We start from the raw sequence: 14473 nt of genomic DNA, 5'->3' as shown, positions 1-14473 counted from the left end.
CACACCCTCAAGACCCCTACGCTCTGCATCTTCTGGCCGCCTCAGATCTACTCCTATCCAAGCTCCCGGAGGGTCATCAAAGAGAAGCCGCCTATTCTCAGTCCTTGCCCCACAATGGTGGAATGAACTACCCATCCCAGTTAGGACAGCCGAATCCCGTCCAATCTTTCGCCGTCGACTAAAGACTCACTTCTTCAACCATTATCTGAAATGATAAAAAAAAAAAAAATCTAACCCGACTAACCTTAATGTCATGCACTTGTCCTAATAAACTAACCTACACTGTAACACGCAACACTTTGATGAACATTGTTACTCAGCTGATAGAGTTATACCCTTCTTGCTGTCTTGTCGCACAGAACTTGTAAGTCGCTTTGGATAAAAGCGTCAGCTAAATGACTAAATGTAAATGTAAATGTAAAGGGTTAACACTTTCACTACCACAATACAGAAGGTTAACCTTTCACTACCACACTACAGACAATAGTGCTTCCAGTCACATTACATGGTCTCCTGCAAATCTTCAAAGACATTGGACAGATCTCAGATTTCCGTGGAGTGTTTTCAAGGCATGAAAGTACCTTATTTTTTTCTTTTTATTGTTTTTAAATTTCTGAGCTGTATGTGTAAGTCACAGAATCCAACATTATATTATTCTAATCACAATATTGTTGCCTATAGCATAGCACAGTTTTGAAACATGCCCAATCGCTTGCCCCTTGGAAGTGCTGCTTGCCAAAAGATACGGTTAAAAAGTTACAGGCCAAAAGGTAACATTTGCTGTTATAACGCCACCATCTGGCCAAATGGCACCAGCGCAATGGCATTCAACACTGCACTCCCTTGGGTCCTCTGCAAAACCTGACGAGTGTGAAGTCAATTGGATGAATGTGGGCCAGATTCAGATTCTTTAGATATTGATAGGCTGCCACTGCTCCATCCTCTATGCTGTTTTTGTTGTCCAAAGAATTATAATGTTAATGTTTGACATAGTTTCTTGTCAATTCAGTATATTCTGATGTGTGTATATATTTATCAACTGACTGATCAATTGTTGATAGATTGAAAGATAAATACAGTGCATCCATGTATATATAGGCCTATACACAATGCAAGTTAGGTTGAAAGGTGTATTTGTTTCATCTCTCTAATCTAGTCAGAAAAAGCTTATTGTGGAATGTTAACGTTAAGGATGCCATTTGTTAAGCTTCAAACTGCGGCGTGCAGATAGGGCCGAAGGGGGGCTTGAGCCCCTGCATTTTTGCCTGAAGTGCCAAAAAATTTAAAAACAATAAAAAAGAATACAGAAATGTATACTACTATCCACAAAAAATATGAAGACGGAAATGTATACTACTATCCATGAAAGAAGTACCCCGCATGCACCCCCCCCCCCCCCCAGTGCAGTGGTTGTAGCCATGTTATCAGTGCAGCACAAAATCCAAAAGTCCAGCCCTAGCAGCTCGCCATAGAGGGGGGGGGGGGGGGGGTGGAGCAGGGGGACACCTGACTCATTTACTAGGCGAGCTGCTGAGGGGAAGAAGCTGAGATGTATTATTTATTTGATTTGTTATAACTGTTTTAGTGTACCCTCTCTGAGTACAGCCAACTCTCAGTGTTGAGGTTTCATTGAAAGGAGATGTCAAGTTAGTATCATAATACATGAAGCTCTCTGACTGACTGATGAGCCAATCAGGATAACCCGAGTAGATTATGCAATGTTTTCAGGGAAGATATTTGAAATGGTTTGATTCTGTTGATATCCAGGGAGATAGTGATCAAAGGGCCTTTTTAGTCATCATTTTCACAATAACAGTTCAAGCATTTTTGGTAATTTTACATCAACATACCTTCTGTAAAAGAATGCAATGAGACTGGAAAACACCATTAGAGAGGTTATTTATGTGTTTATAAGATATTAGTTCTTTGATGGGAGATGGATCTTTTGGCTCCATTCCTTTCCAAGTGCCGTCTTTAGGGGGCGGGGTTACTTGGTTTATCAATCTAAAAAAAAGAAGAAAAAAAAAGGATTTGGTTTATCCGTGGAACAAAAAGGATAAGAGTTAGATCAGATTTAAACGTAGATACTTAAAGCCTCTGGAAACAAAGCCTCAAATCGTAAAAAATTTATGTTATCCAACTAAAGTGCGCTATTAAGTTTGAATGAAAAAATATTGGCCTATATTATGGTGACAAGACGTCCCCGATTTTTGGGGACAGTCCCTGAATTAAGTCATCTGTCCTCTACCATATCCTCCCAAAATGTCCCAGATTGTTTCTGCTTATATCCTTATTGCGTCATATAAGACAGAAGGGGAAATTAGATTGTAAATTAATCATGCTTAGTTATTACAATGTTGGATTAAGAGACTTCACTTGAGTGAAGTGAATGATACAATGTTGCAGTTTTTCGACCCTCTGTATGAAATGTGTTATGTAAACCTTTGACAATGAACAATGAAGTGCAGTATTTAGATTCATAACAAGGCTGAAGAGCAAAACCTCCTATCTGCATGAAAAGAAGTGGGGAAAAACCTCCTATCTGCACTTTGCGAGGCACTAATACCTGGTTGGTATTGTTAACACATAATAGTAATATAGGTCAAAAACAGTGTATTGTATTGGGTATCCTTAAAAAATAGCATTCTGCAAGAAAACAACATGTTTCAACAGTTTTCTCGAAAAATTACGTTTTGCTATTCGGCCATCGATAAGTTCACATAAAGGGGAATGGATTTAGGGCAGTCGGTGAAATGGGCACAACAAACGATAAAAATGGCTTCCACCAAGTATGACTCTGTTCCCTTTGTTCGTACCAATTCAATTCAATCTTTATTTATACTCGATAAATACTAAATGAGTAGTTAAAGTGGCGAACCATGTAACGCGCTGCGTCGCGGCCGACCCTTTGCCGAATGTCTTCCCCCCACTCTGTCTCCCGCTCTTCCTCTCTCTCTACTGGACTGCCCAGTAGAAAAGCGATATACGCAAAAATATTTATCTTAAAAAAAAAAAAAAAAAATGAGTAGTTAAACAAATTTACAGTGTCATCGAATGTTACATTCACAAGTGTCATAGTGTGTTCATAAATACAAAGCCACCAGACAATCAGAATAATTAAGAGCACATTTAAAATAAAGAAATTATAATAATCTAAAAAAAAACAAAAAAAAACAGAGGTAATAATTTTTAAAACAATTACATATTGTGGTGGCCTGGTTGGTCATTAAGGTTCTAAACCGACCCATAGACACTAGGGTGTCTAGTTTCAGAGTTTCCTGCAGGGTATTCCATGAGGTAGAGGCAGAGAAGCCAAAAGCAGATCTACCAAGTTCAGTACAAACTCTAGTCACTCTAAGTGTAAGACAATCACTGGGTAAGACAGGGTCCAGTGGTTCATTCCAATAAAGAAGTCATATAATTTGGACAGTCTCTAATTATGGATTTATAAAGAAAATAATTCCAATGCAACTAATGTCTCTGCCAGAGGCCCACATGACGATAAATAAGATACAATGGTGAGTACCAAAGAGCGGCTCAAAAGAATGGTATCGCTCACGAACATCACATCAGTACTGACTACAGTTGTAGGATAAATTTGCCCTCTGTTCGATGTCCAGAATGCACGACAATTTAATCATGAGCCTGCGGGCCAAACAAACTTGACTGTCATTATCCCGAACCAGACACACTCCATTTCAAGCCAATCAGATGCTCCATCTCAAAATACCCTCCTCACACCACAAATCACATTGTTTGGACAGACAAGGATTGGCTGGCTCATTTGAAGTTAGTTTGCATGAGAGATGGCTTACTGGTGCATCCATGTGAAAAACAGTAAAGAAATGAATGAGTGCTGAAGAGGAAGGTGAGGACAGGGCAAAGAGGGCAGTCGTTACGTGTTTTCTGAAATTACACATTTACTCCCATTAGTTCTCCCACAAAGAATGATAATTCTAAGCCTCTGAGATAACAACTTAACATTTCCCATCTGGAAGCACTGACTGACCAACGTCACTGGTAAACACGGAAGTGGAATTGATAACAATTCCGAACATTGACCATACAGAGTAGAGGTGACGGTTCTTTATTGAGGCAGTTGGAAGGCTGAGAGGGAGACAGAGTAGGAGAGATGGCTCTTTATTGAGACCGTCGGAAGACAGAGTAGGGGAGACGGTTCTTTATGAGACCATTGGAAGACAGAGGGAGACTGAGTAGGGGAGACGGTTCTTTATTGAGACAGTTTGAAGGCTGAGAGGGAGACAGAGTAGGGGAGACGGTTCTGGTAAGATTGCTTGTGGTTCCAGATGAGACTGTTTATTGGTAAACAACTATACAGCAGTTTCATAAACTCGTAGTATAGTCTCAGTTGGAGAACGCTGCCAAATGAAAAATACTAATTTCATGTGTCTGCTTTCATGCTGGCTTTGTGAGAACAGAGCTGAAGGCTTTACAGGGGAGGGGAGGGGTTGCACACCAACCAATCCTGCAGTGCTTTGACTTAGAGGAAAGTTAACACTCACCCATTCAATTTGCAATCAATGAAAAGTTTCCAGATCTGTGGTCGACCATCAATAGCATGGAACCATGTCCTCCTGTCATTGTGGTTTTACCAGTTTCCATGAACGCAACTATACAAATCTGTCACATGACAAAGGAAGAACGAGGGCTGACTAAGAATGTTTATCGTTTAGCAGTGGTATGCTTTTGCTAACTGGCATCCTTCTAACATTTCACATTTGATAAAACAATGACATCTGCTTCACTGTGGGAGAGTGAAAATCTGATTGCCGTTTGGCCGTTCTTTTATATGCCAATGTCAAGAGTTTTTGTGGCCTCTTTTCTTCTTCAATGCACCTGCAACAAGCCAATATCAAGTGCTAAGTGCTAATTGCAAAACAAAAGCTACCGACAAACATATAGATCATACGATGAAGCCCAATTGAGTGTGCAATATAAGGCGAAGCAAAGGTTTGTAAAAAAGTAACCAGTGATCACAATTCTCCGATACAGGCTTCTAGAGTGTCCGTGTGACGCAACAGCAGCGGCTGTAGGACTCCTGCCGTGGCCCAGTCTCTCCGGTGACTTTCATTTCTCTCCTTATAAAGAGGGTTATTGCTTTGCACAGGTTCTCTATCTAAAACGGCACCTCAACATCAGACTTAACCGCCACAAACCGCATAAGGTTCCTGCTCTGTAGAGGCCGGTGCGCCCGTTTCTAGGAAGTGACATGCTGAAGGCCCCACAGCATCAGGGCCGAGGGGAGACAGGAGGGAGGCGTTTGTGGTCTAACCAGGTCATGGGCAGCATTACTGCTGTAGTTCACATAACTAGGCGGAGAGTCTGACTGAGACACCTGCTGAGTCAACGAGCATCTTCTCTCTCTCTTTCACATTCTCACTTCCCTTCTGGCATAATGCAGTTAGTTGTGGTAATGATGACTGATCACCTGTGCGAATAGCTCAATTCAGAGCTAGGATGCCTATATGTTGTTTGACTAAACATCAAGATTTTTAAATTTGTATTATTAACAAAATGTTTGTATTTATTCATTCCTCCATACAAAGAAATATAGAAAACGAATCACAAACCTGATATATACCCTGTAATCTATAAATGTCATGTGTCAAGACTCCTCGTCTGAGGATGTATAACAGTCTAGTCCCAGGATATGCCTCGTCCCATTCTCTATTGGTCCACTGTGGTTACATGTCTCTGTGTCCATATCTGTGGTTCCTCTGATAGATTCACAGCCTAGCTTATGTTCTGTGACAGCAGCACCCTTCTGTCCAGCAACAGACCCTGCTGGTATCTTTTCCCCTCCAGTCACTGCAGTGTCTTTACTCTGGGCTGCGATGGTCTGGCTCAAAACAGAACTGTGGAGGTTGGGCAGGCCAGCATGCAGCACCCTCGCCAGGCTCTGTGTGGGAGAGGAGCCTTGCTGAACTACTGGGCCTCTACACCCGGCAAGTGTCACCGCCAGCCGGGTGCGGTCAAAGGAGAGGGGCTGGTCCTGGTCCGCGCCAGATAGTTCTGAACGAGGTTTGGTGGCGGCAGAAGGTCTGGGCTTGGCCTCTGATTGGCTGAGGTGTCCCCATCTCGCATCGGGTGAGGTTGCGTTACTTCCTGTCCTTTGACTGGTACTTCCGCTCAGTGGACCACTAAGGTCATGTGACTCCAGTGGTTTCTTAGCTGTAAATGAAAATGAAAACACCAATGTGAGAGATCAAAAGCCAGATCCCAGAGGACTTTGAAGGATGATGAAACAGCCTTGCCGTCTTATCAAGAAAGTCAATTGGTAACACAATTCAGAGACATGCTAAGACACTGTTAATAAAATACAGCATACTGGATCTGTAACACTAACCTATGCTAATTAGTGTTACGATGTTAGTTAGTGTAGATCCCCCTCACTACTTTTAAGGACTTTTACACACACCTGCAACTGTCACCCAGCCTTTTAACTGTAATTTGACTGTTCTGCTTCATGTGTCCCCTTTCCCTGTTACCCTTCGAGGGGACCTTTTGTCCTCTCGCCAGGCTGTCATTGAAAATAAGGATTTGTTCTTAACTGACTTGCCTGGTTAATAAATATATATATAATAAATATATATATTTTTAAATAAAACTATGGACAGCAAGGCATGCACTTCCTCTTAACTCATTCATCGCCATACGCTTTCCGTATCTCTGCTGCTTCAGGCCAGATTAAAATGGTCCTTTCCGCTGTGTTTCACGATGTTTGCAGAGCTGTGCGTGTGTTCTGTATTATAGCTGTGGAGACAATGGTGTGGCTCATTTGACAGACACTACTTGTAGTCCAACATGTAAGAAATAGTTTGTTTCTACACACTGTAGTTTGTAGTTTATTACACGCTAAACATTGCGCATTTCCAAGATAATCCAGTCTTTTTCATAGATCGCGAGATAAAACGTGTTATGTGCAATAAGCCCGAATCGTTCTGGTTGATTCCCTGAAATCAAAAGGTATATAACATGTACATATGTACCTTCACAAAATCATCAAGGGGGGGGGGGGGGTCCGATAGTAAAAAGCCTTGTTTATGACCAGTAAAGTAAGCCACTGTGATCGTTACATAAACATGTTTCACGTTCTGTAAAATAGACATAGGGGGTCCTTACCTTAGCCAGAAGGTAATCCAAAAAGAATAATTCCAATGATCCCATCGGTGATCGCGATTACTCGTTTATATATAAGTACACGTGTTTACGGGACACTATAGGTTGAGGCAATCAGATCTGCTAGCGATTGCTTTGGAAGAGCTCCTCCCCCACAGAGCGAGCCTCGATAGTCCGGTGCATTCATTTCCTATCCTGTTGCCTTTCTATCAGAGTTCAAAAGGTAGGCGATACTGCCACCTAGTGAGACTCGATCGGCATTGCAATTCCAACGTATGTAGCTGTGCCACAGTGATTCAGAGAGCTCTGGCCGAGTGTGTAGAATGGGGATCAAAGGAAAAAGATTAAACGATCTAATAACGAGTATACTCATTATTGGCGGTCAAGCGTTGGCGGCCAATAACGAGTATACTCGTGATTGGCGGCCAATGAGTTAACAGCATTGTATCATGTCAGCTCCTATTGAACTAAATGCTTAAAAAAAATATTATTAACTCATTGACTGCCAGGGATTAGCCTCATCCTGTAGTAGCTACCGCCACCGCTGTAAATGATGGGAGTCGCTCACCTTGTTTGCAGGGCTATATAACTATATAAATATTATAGCTATGGATGCAATACTATGGCCCATTTGACATCGAGTATCTATCGTTCAAGATGTGAAAAAGGAATATTTTACCCATCAATACATTCCCGTTTTATACCGTGGGGAATATAAGTATGGTTTTAGAGCGGTTTAGGGTCATTCCTGGGAGGCTAGTAATAGGCCGCAACGCATATTATACTTAATCCATTGGCATTTCGTCCCTATACACGCTACAATAAAAAATTCAAATGCATATGATCGGTATATTATGTTCCATCATGAATGCATGATGGGGGGGGGTCGTTTCTGATTGATTGTCAATAACGGCATTCGTTAGTACAACAGCATACTGAGGGAAAACGGGTGTTTTGGGGTGTTTTTCAATGTATGTGATGTATAAATTGGGGGGAGATGGTAGCATCTAAAGGTGCCAGGTCAGAGAGGTGCATGGTGACAGTGGTGGAAGCAGGAGACAGTGGTTCAGAGCGAGCAGGGTATTAGTGAGCACCACACTGAGCGAGCAAATGTTGACATTCCGATCTAGAACACATTGATAACGGCGAGTGTGGGCAGCACAGAGCGAGGGAGAGGGGTGACATCCTTAATGAAACAGTAATGAAACGTTTTGAAATGTGTGAAAGGTTATTAGCAGTTGTCATGACAGCGCGTCGCATGACAACCAGGAGAGGGGCAGGCTGTCATTGCTATGACGAAGATCTATAAATCAAACAGTGGTTCAGGGTAGGGGCAGACTACAATCAGACCAAAGGAACGAATCCCACAGGAGGGAGGAAATCATCAGAGACTCATCCCTCTCACCCTCGCCGGTGGGGGGGGGGGGGGGGAATGACACATCATCATTAGCTTCGGCTAATGGGAGAAGGGTTCTGGCTAGACAAGGCCTGAGCCACCATTGGACTGAATAACAGCAGAGACGATAGCAATGAAAATACGTGAGGGATAATGTATGCCTACGAGGTCATTGTCACAAAATAATTGACCGACATGGAGTTTAAAATACCGAGGCGCCGCGCCGAGGTGTTTTAAACGTAGTGAAGGTCAATTATTTTGCGACAATGACCGAGTAGGCTATACATTATCCCGCTTATTACATGGCTAACTTACTAACAATATACCTAATTCATTTGACAAATCGCAGTTGTTCTGTGGCTCTGTCAGCCCAAATAAAGTGATTATTATTATCGCGGGCAGCCTCTGGCTCCGCTGTCAGTGCAGCGCTATACATTATCCCGCTTATTACATGGCTAACTTACTAACAATATACCTAATTCATTTGACAAATCGCAGTTGTTCTGTGGCTCTGTCAGCCCAAATAAAGTGATTATTATTATCGCGGGCAGCCTCTGTGTTCTGGCTCCGCTGTGTTCTGGCTGCCTATTGTTTAATACCCCCTGTCATCGCCGGCACGGCAGTTGTATAATTGCACTGAAACAGTGTGTCAGTGGGCTTGATTGCGAACAGCTGCGCTCTGCGGTCATTATTGAAAAATCTGCGGTCATTATTGAAAAATAATGACCGCAGTCGGGGGGCTGTTGACCAATCACAAGCAAGCATTTCGGCGAATGTGAAAACGCCATGTAATAAAATCTGATAACATCTGGGCTGAGGCTTCTGTTTATATCAATAAACAACGCTCTTTCAAGAAAGGTATGCTGTCAAGGTGTCGAATTCTTACGAAGGTGGTGAAACATTATGGTGGCGGTTTGCACTAACGGGGAGAGATAAGGGGAGAGATACAGCCAGTATATGAGACTTCAGGATCATTAAAAGTACACAACGCAGAGGGATTGGATGGAGAGAGGATAACACAAGAAGACGTGATACTGGCCGATTGATCAGAATCTAACAATACGCTGATCAGGGCGATGGCTATGAAAACAATGCACAACCAAGCTGAAATTGACGTTAAATAGCTCTTACCTGTGGCCGGTGAGATTCCAAAAAGAATATTCCAATTATTTGATTGCCATCTGCTAGATCATATGTCCATTTGGGCCACGACATAACCCATCACAGCATAATGAATCGGATGTCCCGAAAACTATGCGATCGGGTAGAGCCCTCGGTCCAGGCTACTCGAATGAATTTCATCGACGCACAGAGAGATACAGAGTCTCAAAGGAAGTGCAACATTGGCAGCATACCACCAGGCGGCGGTATTGGACATTTGCTATCTCAGACTCATTCCCTATGGTTACACAGCCTTCCTGGATGGATTATGAATGGAAATAGCGAATAAAAGAAATAACGATCAAATAACGAGTATACTCGTTGTTGGAGTCCAACGATTGGCGGCCAATAACGAGTATACTCGTCGATGGCGGGAATGAGTTAAGATGTTATTGAGCTTTATATTGTTTATTTTATGTATATATATTTTTCTTAATTTTTTCTTGATGCAATGCAGGGGGGCTCACAGGGGAAACTTGTACACAGAGTATGGGACAAATAAACTTTGACTTTTGACTTTGTTAGAAATTAGTCAGAACTGACCAGTGGTGGGAGGGCCACGTGTGTCTGGTCTTCTCTTGGCGTATGCTCGGGGAGTCCACGGCTTGTGTTTACACGAGGGGTCGAGAGCCCGCAGTTTGGTGATGAAGCGCTTGTACTCTTTCTCCAGAGCTTCGATACACAACTGGAACTCTGCTATCTTCCTCTCTGGGTAGTGGGTCAACTGGGACTGCTGAAAGAGAATGGAAAGGGACCATAGATAGACACACCTGCCATCAGTCCTGGTAGTGCTGAATGTACAGTATACCAGGCAAAGGTATGGATTTTTAGTATACCATCGTCTATATATGTATTTTTTTTATGTTAATCTAAAATGTCTTTGTTACAGCAGTATTATTAAGATTTTGGGATGGTTTTTGTTGTTATGCTAATTACTTATGCTAATGCTACACACTACCCTACTGTGGGTCTGCAATCATCAAGATCCAATCTACATGAGGAAATTGATAATTATATTTCTTAAAACAGACAAGAGTAGAGTACATGAGATAATTCTCATTTTGCTTTTAGGATGGACAGTAGCCTAATTATTTAAAGTATGAACTATGAAACAGAACCACTTTAATAACAGAGCTGAAGTCTACTATGGTTTTCATTATAGTAATTGGCATATGACAGCCTAAATAACAAGGCTGAAGTTAGTCATCCTACAGGTATGCACCTGCGTCTGGGAGACTGTTGCTAATGTCTTTGCTGGACAGTCTGGACATTATTTACCATGAGTTTTTCAAAGCGCTGTAATCAAACATGGTTTTAACAATAATTAAAAATGTAATGTAAAAATGTTACTAACCATCAGGGAATTTTACTGTGGTTATCATTCAAACCAGTAACCGGGTGATCCCCATGTGTGTATACTGGAAAATTACCCTTTTTCTTAAAATTTAATGTTGGCAGGTATGCAGGCACAACTATGCACTAATACCTAGTAGTAAAACTACAATTTTCAAATCTGGAATAGTGCACTTACCTGCAAGTAATACTCTATTTCACTCTTGATACTAGGGATCCACTTTTTCACAGATGAAGCAGAATTAATCGTAGACTGTGGAAGAAAGTATTCAATTGAAAGGGGCCAGTTCAGGTACACCTAAGCAGAAACTAACATTATAATTATATCTAAATAAGTGAATTGTGAACTTAACTGGTTGTTACAACAATAACTTTCAATTACCAGTTTGGGTCTCCGTTCGTGTACATCTTTGATTCGTCCTTCTGCAAAATATGGTTCAGTTAAAATATGCACGTTACATTGCTCGACAAGTAACGATAGCTAAACAATACATGTACTGAGTAGGCTAGTATCAGTCCTACAATGCGCTAAACGATGCCAAACGTAACAAACGATGGGCATGATGGTATTACATGTAGCAGTAATGTATGTGCAGCAGATTCGTTACTTAACATTAAGTTAGCTAGCAGCTAGTTGCCATAACGTGCAGAGAAGTAACGTTACTTAATTAGAGTCTAGCTAGCTGGACAAATAGTAACGTTATATTATATATTGTAGTGACTGTACATAATTCACACGGAACTCGTTGGGAATGGTATTCCCCCCGGACGATTTATAGGGTGGCACTTCCTGCCACCGGCATTCTTATTTTACTGTCGATACGACTACGTCGATTTGTTGTTACGCTGATGAATAAAGGAATTAGGTTTAGCTTCGAGACACCGCCTCCGACTCCTTCTTCTCAGCGCTACAATATGTAACTATCGCGTGCTGTTGTATAAATGATAACGGGCATCTACTTGCCCTCTCTTTCTTTCTGAAGCCACAGTCTGTTCAATTTCCCAAGCTGTTTTTCCGAGTTCCTTGCCATTTCAAGCTAGTAGCTACAAGACTCTGGCAGTGGTTATCTGGTAGCTACCTGGTAGCTACAAATACAACAACACCAACTGTGTCACGTCACGTGGGGAGGTGTCGTCATCACGTGAATATGTGATATGCACGCCGCATTTCTCGGAGACGCTCTCTGATTGGCACTGACTGACGCTCTCTGATTGGCCACTGACGCGTTTGCCCAATCCGTGACGAGCTGTGTCTTTGCCCATTTCCTCGTCAAACAGCCTGCAAACTACCTGGCGTTCTATCGCCATGCTCTAAGTCAAGACAAACTCTAACCTTAACCAACTTCGAAGAGTGCCTAAGCCTAACCAGTGTAGAAACATGCGTCGGCCAATCAGAGAGCGTCTCCGAGAAATGCGGCGTGCATATGTAATCACGCTTCTCCCACGCAGATAGTTGGGCGACGTAGAGGCGTGATTACCAAAGGTAGCAGCATTTCTGGCAGACGCTCTCTGATTGGCCGACGCCAGTTTCTACACTGGTTAAGCTATGTTGGTTAAGGTTAGAGTTTGTCTTAGAGCGTGACGGCAAGTTCTTTCGACGGTTAAGCTTAGGCACTCTTTCGAAGTTGGTTAAGGTTAGAGTTTGTCTTAGAGCATGGCGATAAAACGCCAGGTAGTTTGCAGGCTGTTTGACGTGGAAATGGGCAAAGACACAGCTCGTCACGCTATTGGGCGCACATGTCACAGACCAGAAACGTCTGCCAGAAATGCGGCTACCTTTGGTAATCACGCGACGTAGAGGCATCTCTGCGTAGGAGCGATTCTCTTTGGGAGTCAACAGATTATCCACTTAATAAATATAATAGTGCGTTGCCTATTTACAAATAAAGCTGTCTCTGACGTCGCAGCTACAACAATGGTATTTCGACACGTGTTTAGTAGATCTATACAGGTATTTAACACATTTCAGATACATTTGAGCCTAATGCACTCTCAAATATAACATAAAAAAAAGATATATATATATGTATAATCAAAAACAGCCCAATCTATATCAAATGAAAAGTCTAACTGATAGCTCCACCTTGTGGCAGCCTAAAGGTATTGATTGGTTGGTTGGTTGGAAACACTGACTTGCATGAGTCCCAAACGTTCTCTTATCCCCCCAACGAAATCAGGCCATGAACAAGATTCTGTTCCAGGGACCCAATCTGAGAAGCGTTTTGTTTTTGTCCAGAATTATATACTGTAGGCAGGGGCGTAGCTGGAGATTCTGGGCCCCATGAAAGAATCAATTTGTGGGCCCCCAATCCATGCAAGCGCGCGTTAGCTTAAAAAAATTGGGGCATTTATTTAATGATGAAAACGCATTAAATGGTTTTTACCTATACATTCAGATCAGCAGTTCAGCACCTGAACTGTTGGTGGGTGAGCCTAGTAAAGGATGTCGCATTGCGTTCATCTTCAATGAATGGACCAATGCAATAGTCTACCAAAGAACCTTGAGTCGCACTAGGCTAGGCATATATTTCCCCCTACTCTTGTGACAATGTTTTCTGATACTCAACATACAAAAGCTGTTACTTGTCCTGTCTCTCTGTAATCCCATCTCCAACACAAATAGTCTACTCAAGCACACTATATTAGGTTGACAGACACTTACATTTTGATGTGCTCTGTAGTATACAATCGCTCCCTGCTTGGATATACCTTTTACAAAGCAGATTTTGAACTGTTGCGAGCGGAGCACTAGCTTTTTTGCTGTAGCGGCCGGGTTGCTGCCTTTCTCAGCAGAGTGCTAAAGCCCTACCTGTTACACGTGCAAGTAATTCGAGGGGTGCTCATTCTGTCAAACAGAGTAACAAGCACCTGCTTGTTTCTTTTGTATTTTTTTTTAATACAGGCAATTATACTTTTGAGTAATCTACATTAACTTACTTTAGGATAATAATAAAACCATAAAAAAGATAATAATAGTGTCCCCCCCCCCCCCCCAGTGCTGGGCTCTTGGAATCATCCTAACCCCCCCCCCCCCCCCCCCCCAGCTACGCCCCTTGACTGTAGGAGTTGAGATAACAGTGGAGAGTGAAACCCTATGATCAGAATAGGCATCCTTACGTACATTATCACATTATGTTAACTTCTACTGTACAAAATAATAGTGAAATTAACTGTTCCTTGTTTCGCTTGGGACCCGTTCAAGGACGCCAGGTTGTCCCCAGACCTAACTTTGTAAACTATGACCTATAGGGTTGAACACTTTCTCCAAAATAGATAAATATAACAACACAAACAACAACAACAACAACAACAACAACAATAATAATAATAATAATAATAATAATAATAATAATAATAATAATAATAATAATAGTTATTATTACAATTCTGTATAGAGTGGTTGAATAACACACATAGCCTACA

General features: G+C 42.0%; 1 protein-coding gene across 1 annotated transcript; it reads right to left on the bottom strand.

Moving 5' to 3' along the window:
- Positions 1-4942: 4942 nt before the first annotated feature.
- On the bottom strand, positions 4943-13189 carry LOC311223642 (uncharacterized protein; the record flags this gene model as incomplete). Its single annotated transcript, XM_084308415.1, has 5 exons — positions 4943-6192; positions 10241-10430; positions 11229-11303; positions 11433-11531; positions 13184-13189. 5 exons carry the CDS (start codon positions 13187-13189, stop codon positions 5627-5629), a joined length of 936 nt encoding a protein of 311 aa, XP_084164541.1. The 3' UTR covers positions 4943-5626.
- Positions 13190-14473: the final 1284 nt, after the last annotated feature.

This window comes from Notolepis coatsorum, assembly GCF_963971535.1.
Source record: "Notolepis coatsorum genome assembly, chromosome: 2".
Lineage (NCBI taxonomy): Eukaryota > Metazoa > Chordata > Actinopteri > Aulopiformes > Paralepididae > Notolepis > Notolepis coatsorum.
The sequence above is the reverse complement of the archived record's forward strand: the minus strand, read 5'-3'. Positions and strand labels throughout refer to the sequence as shown.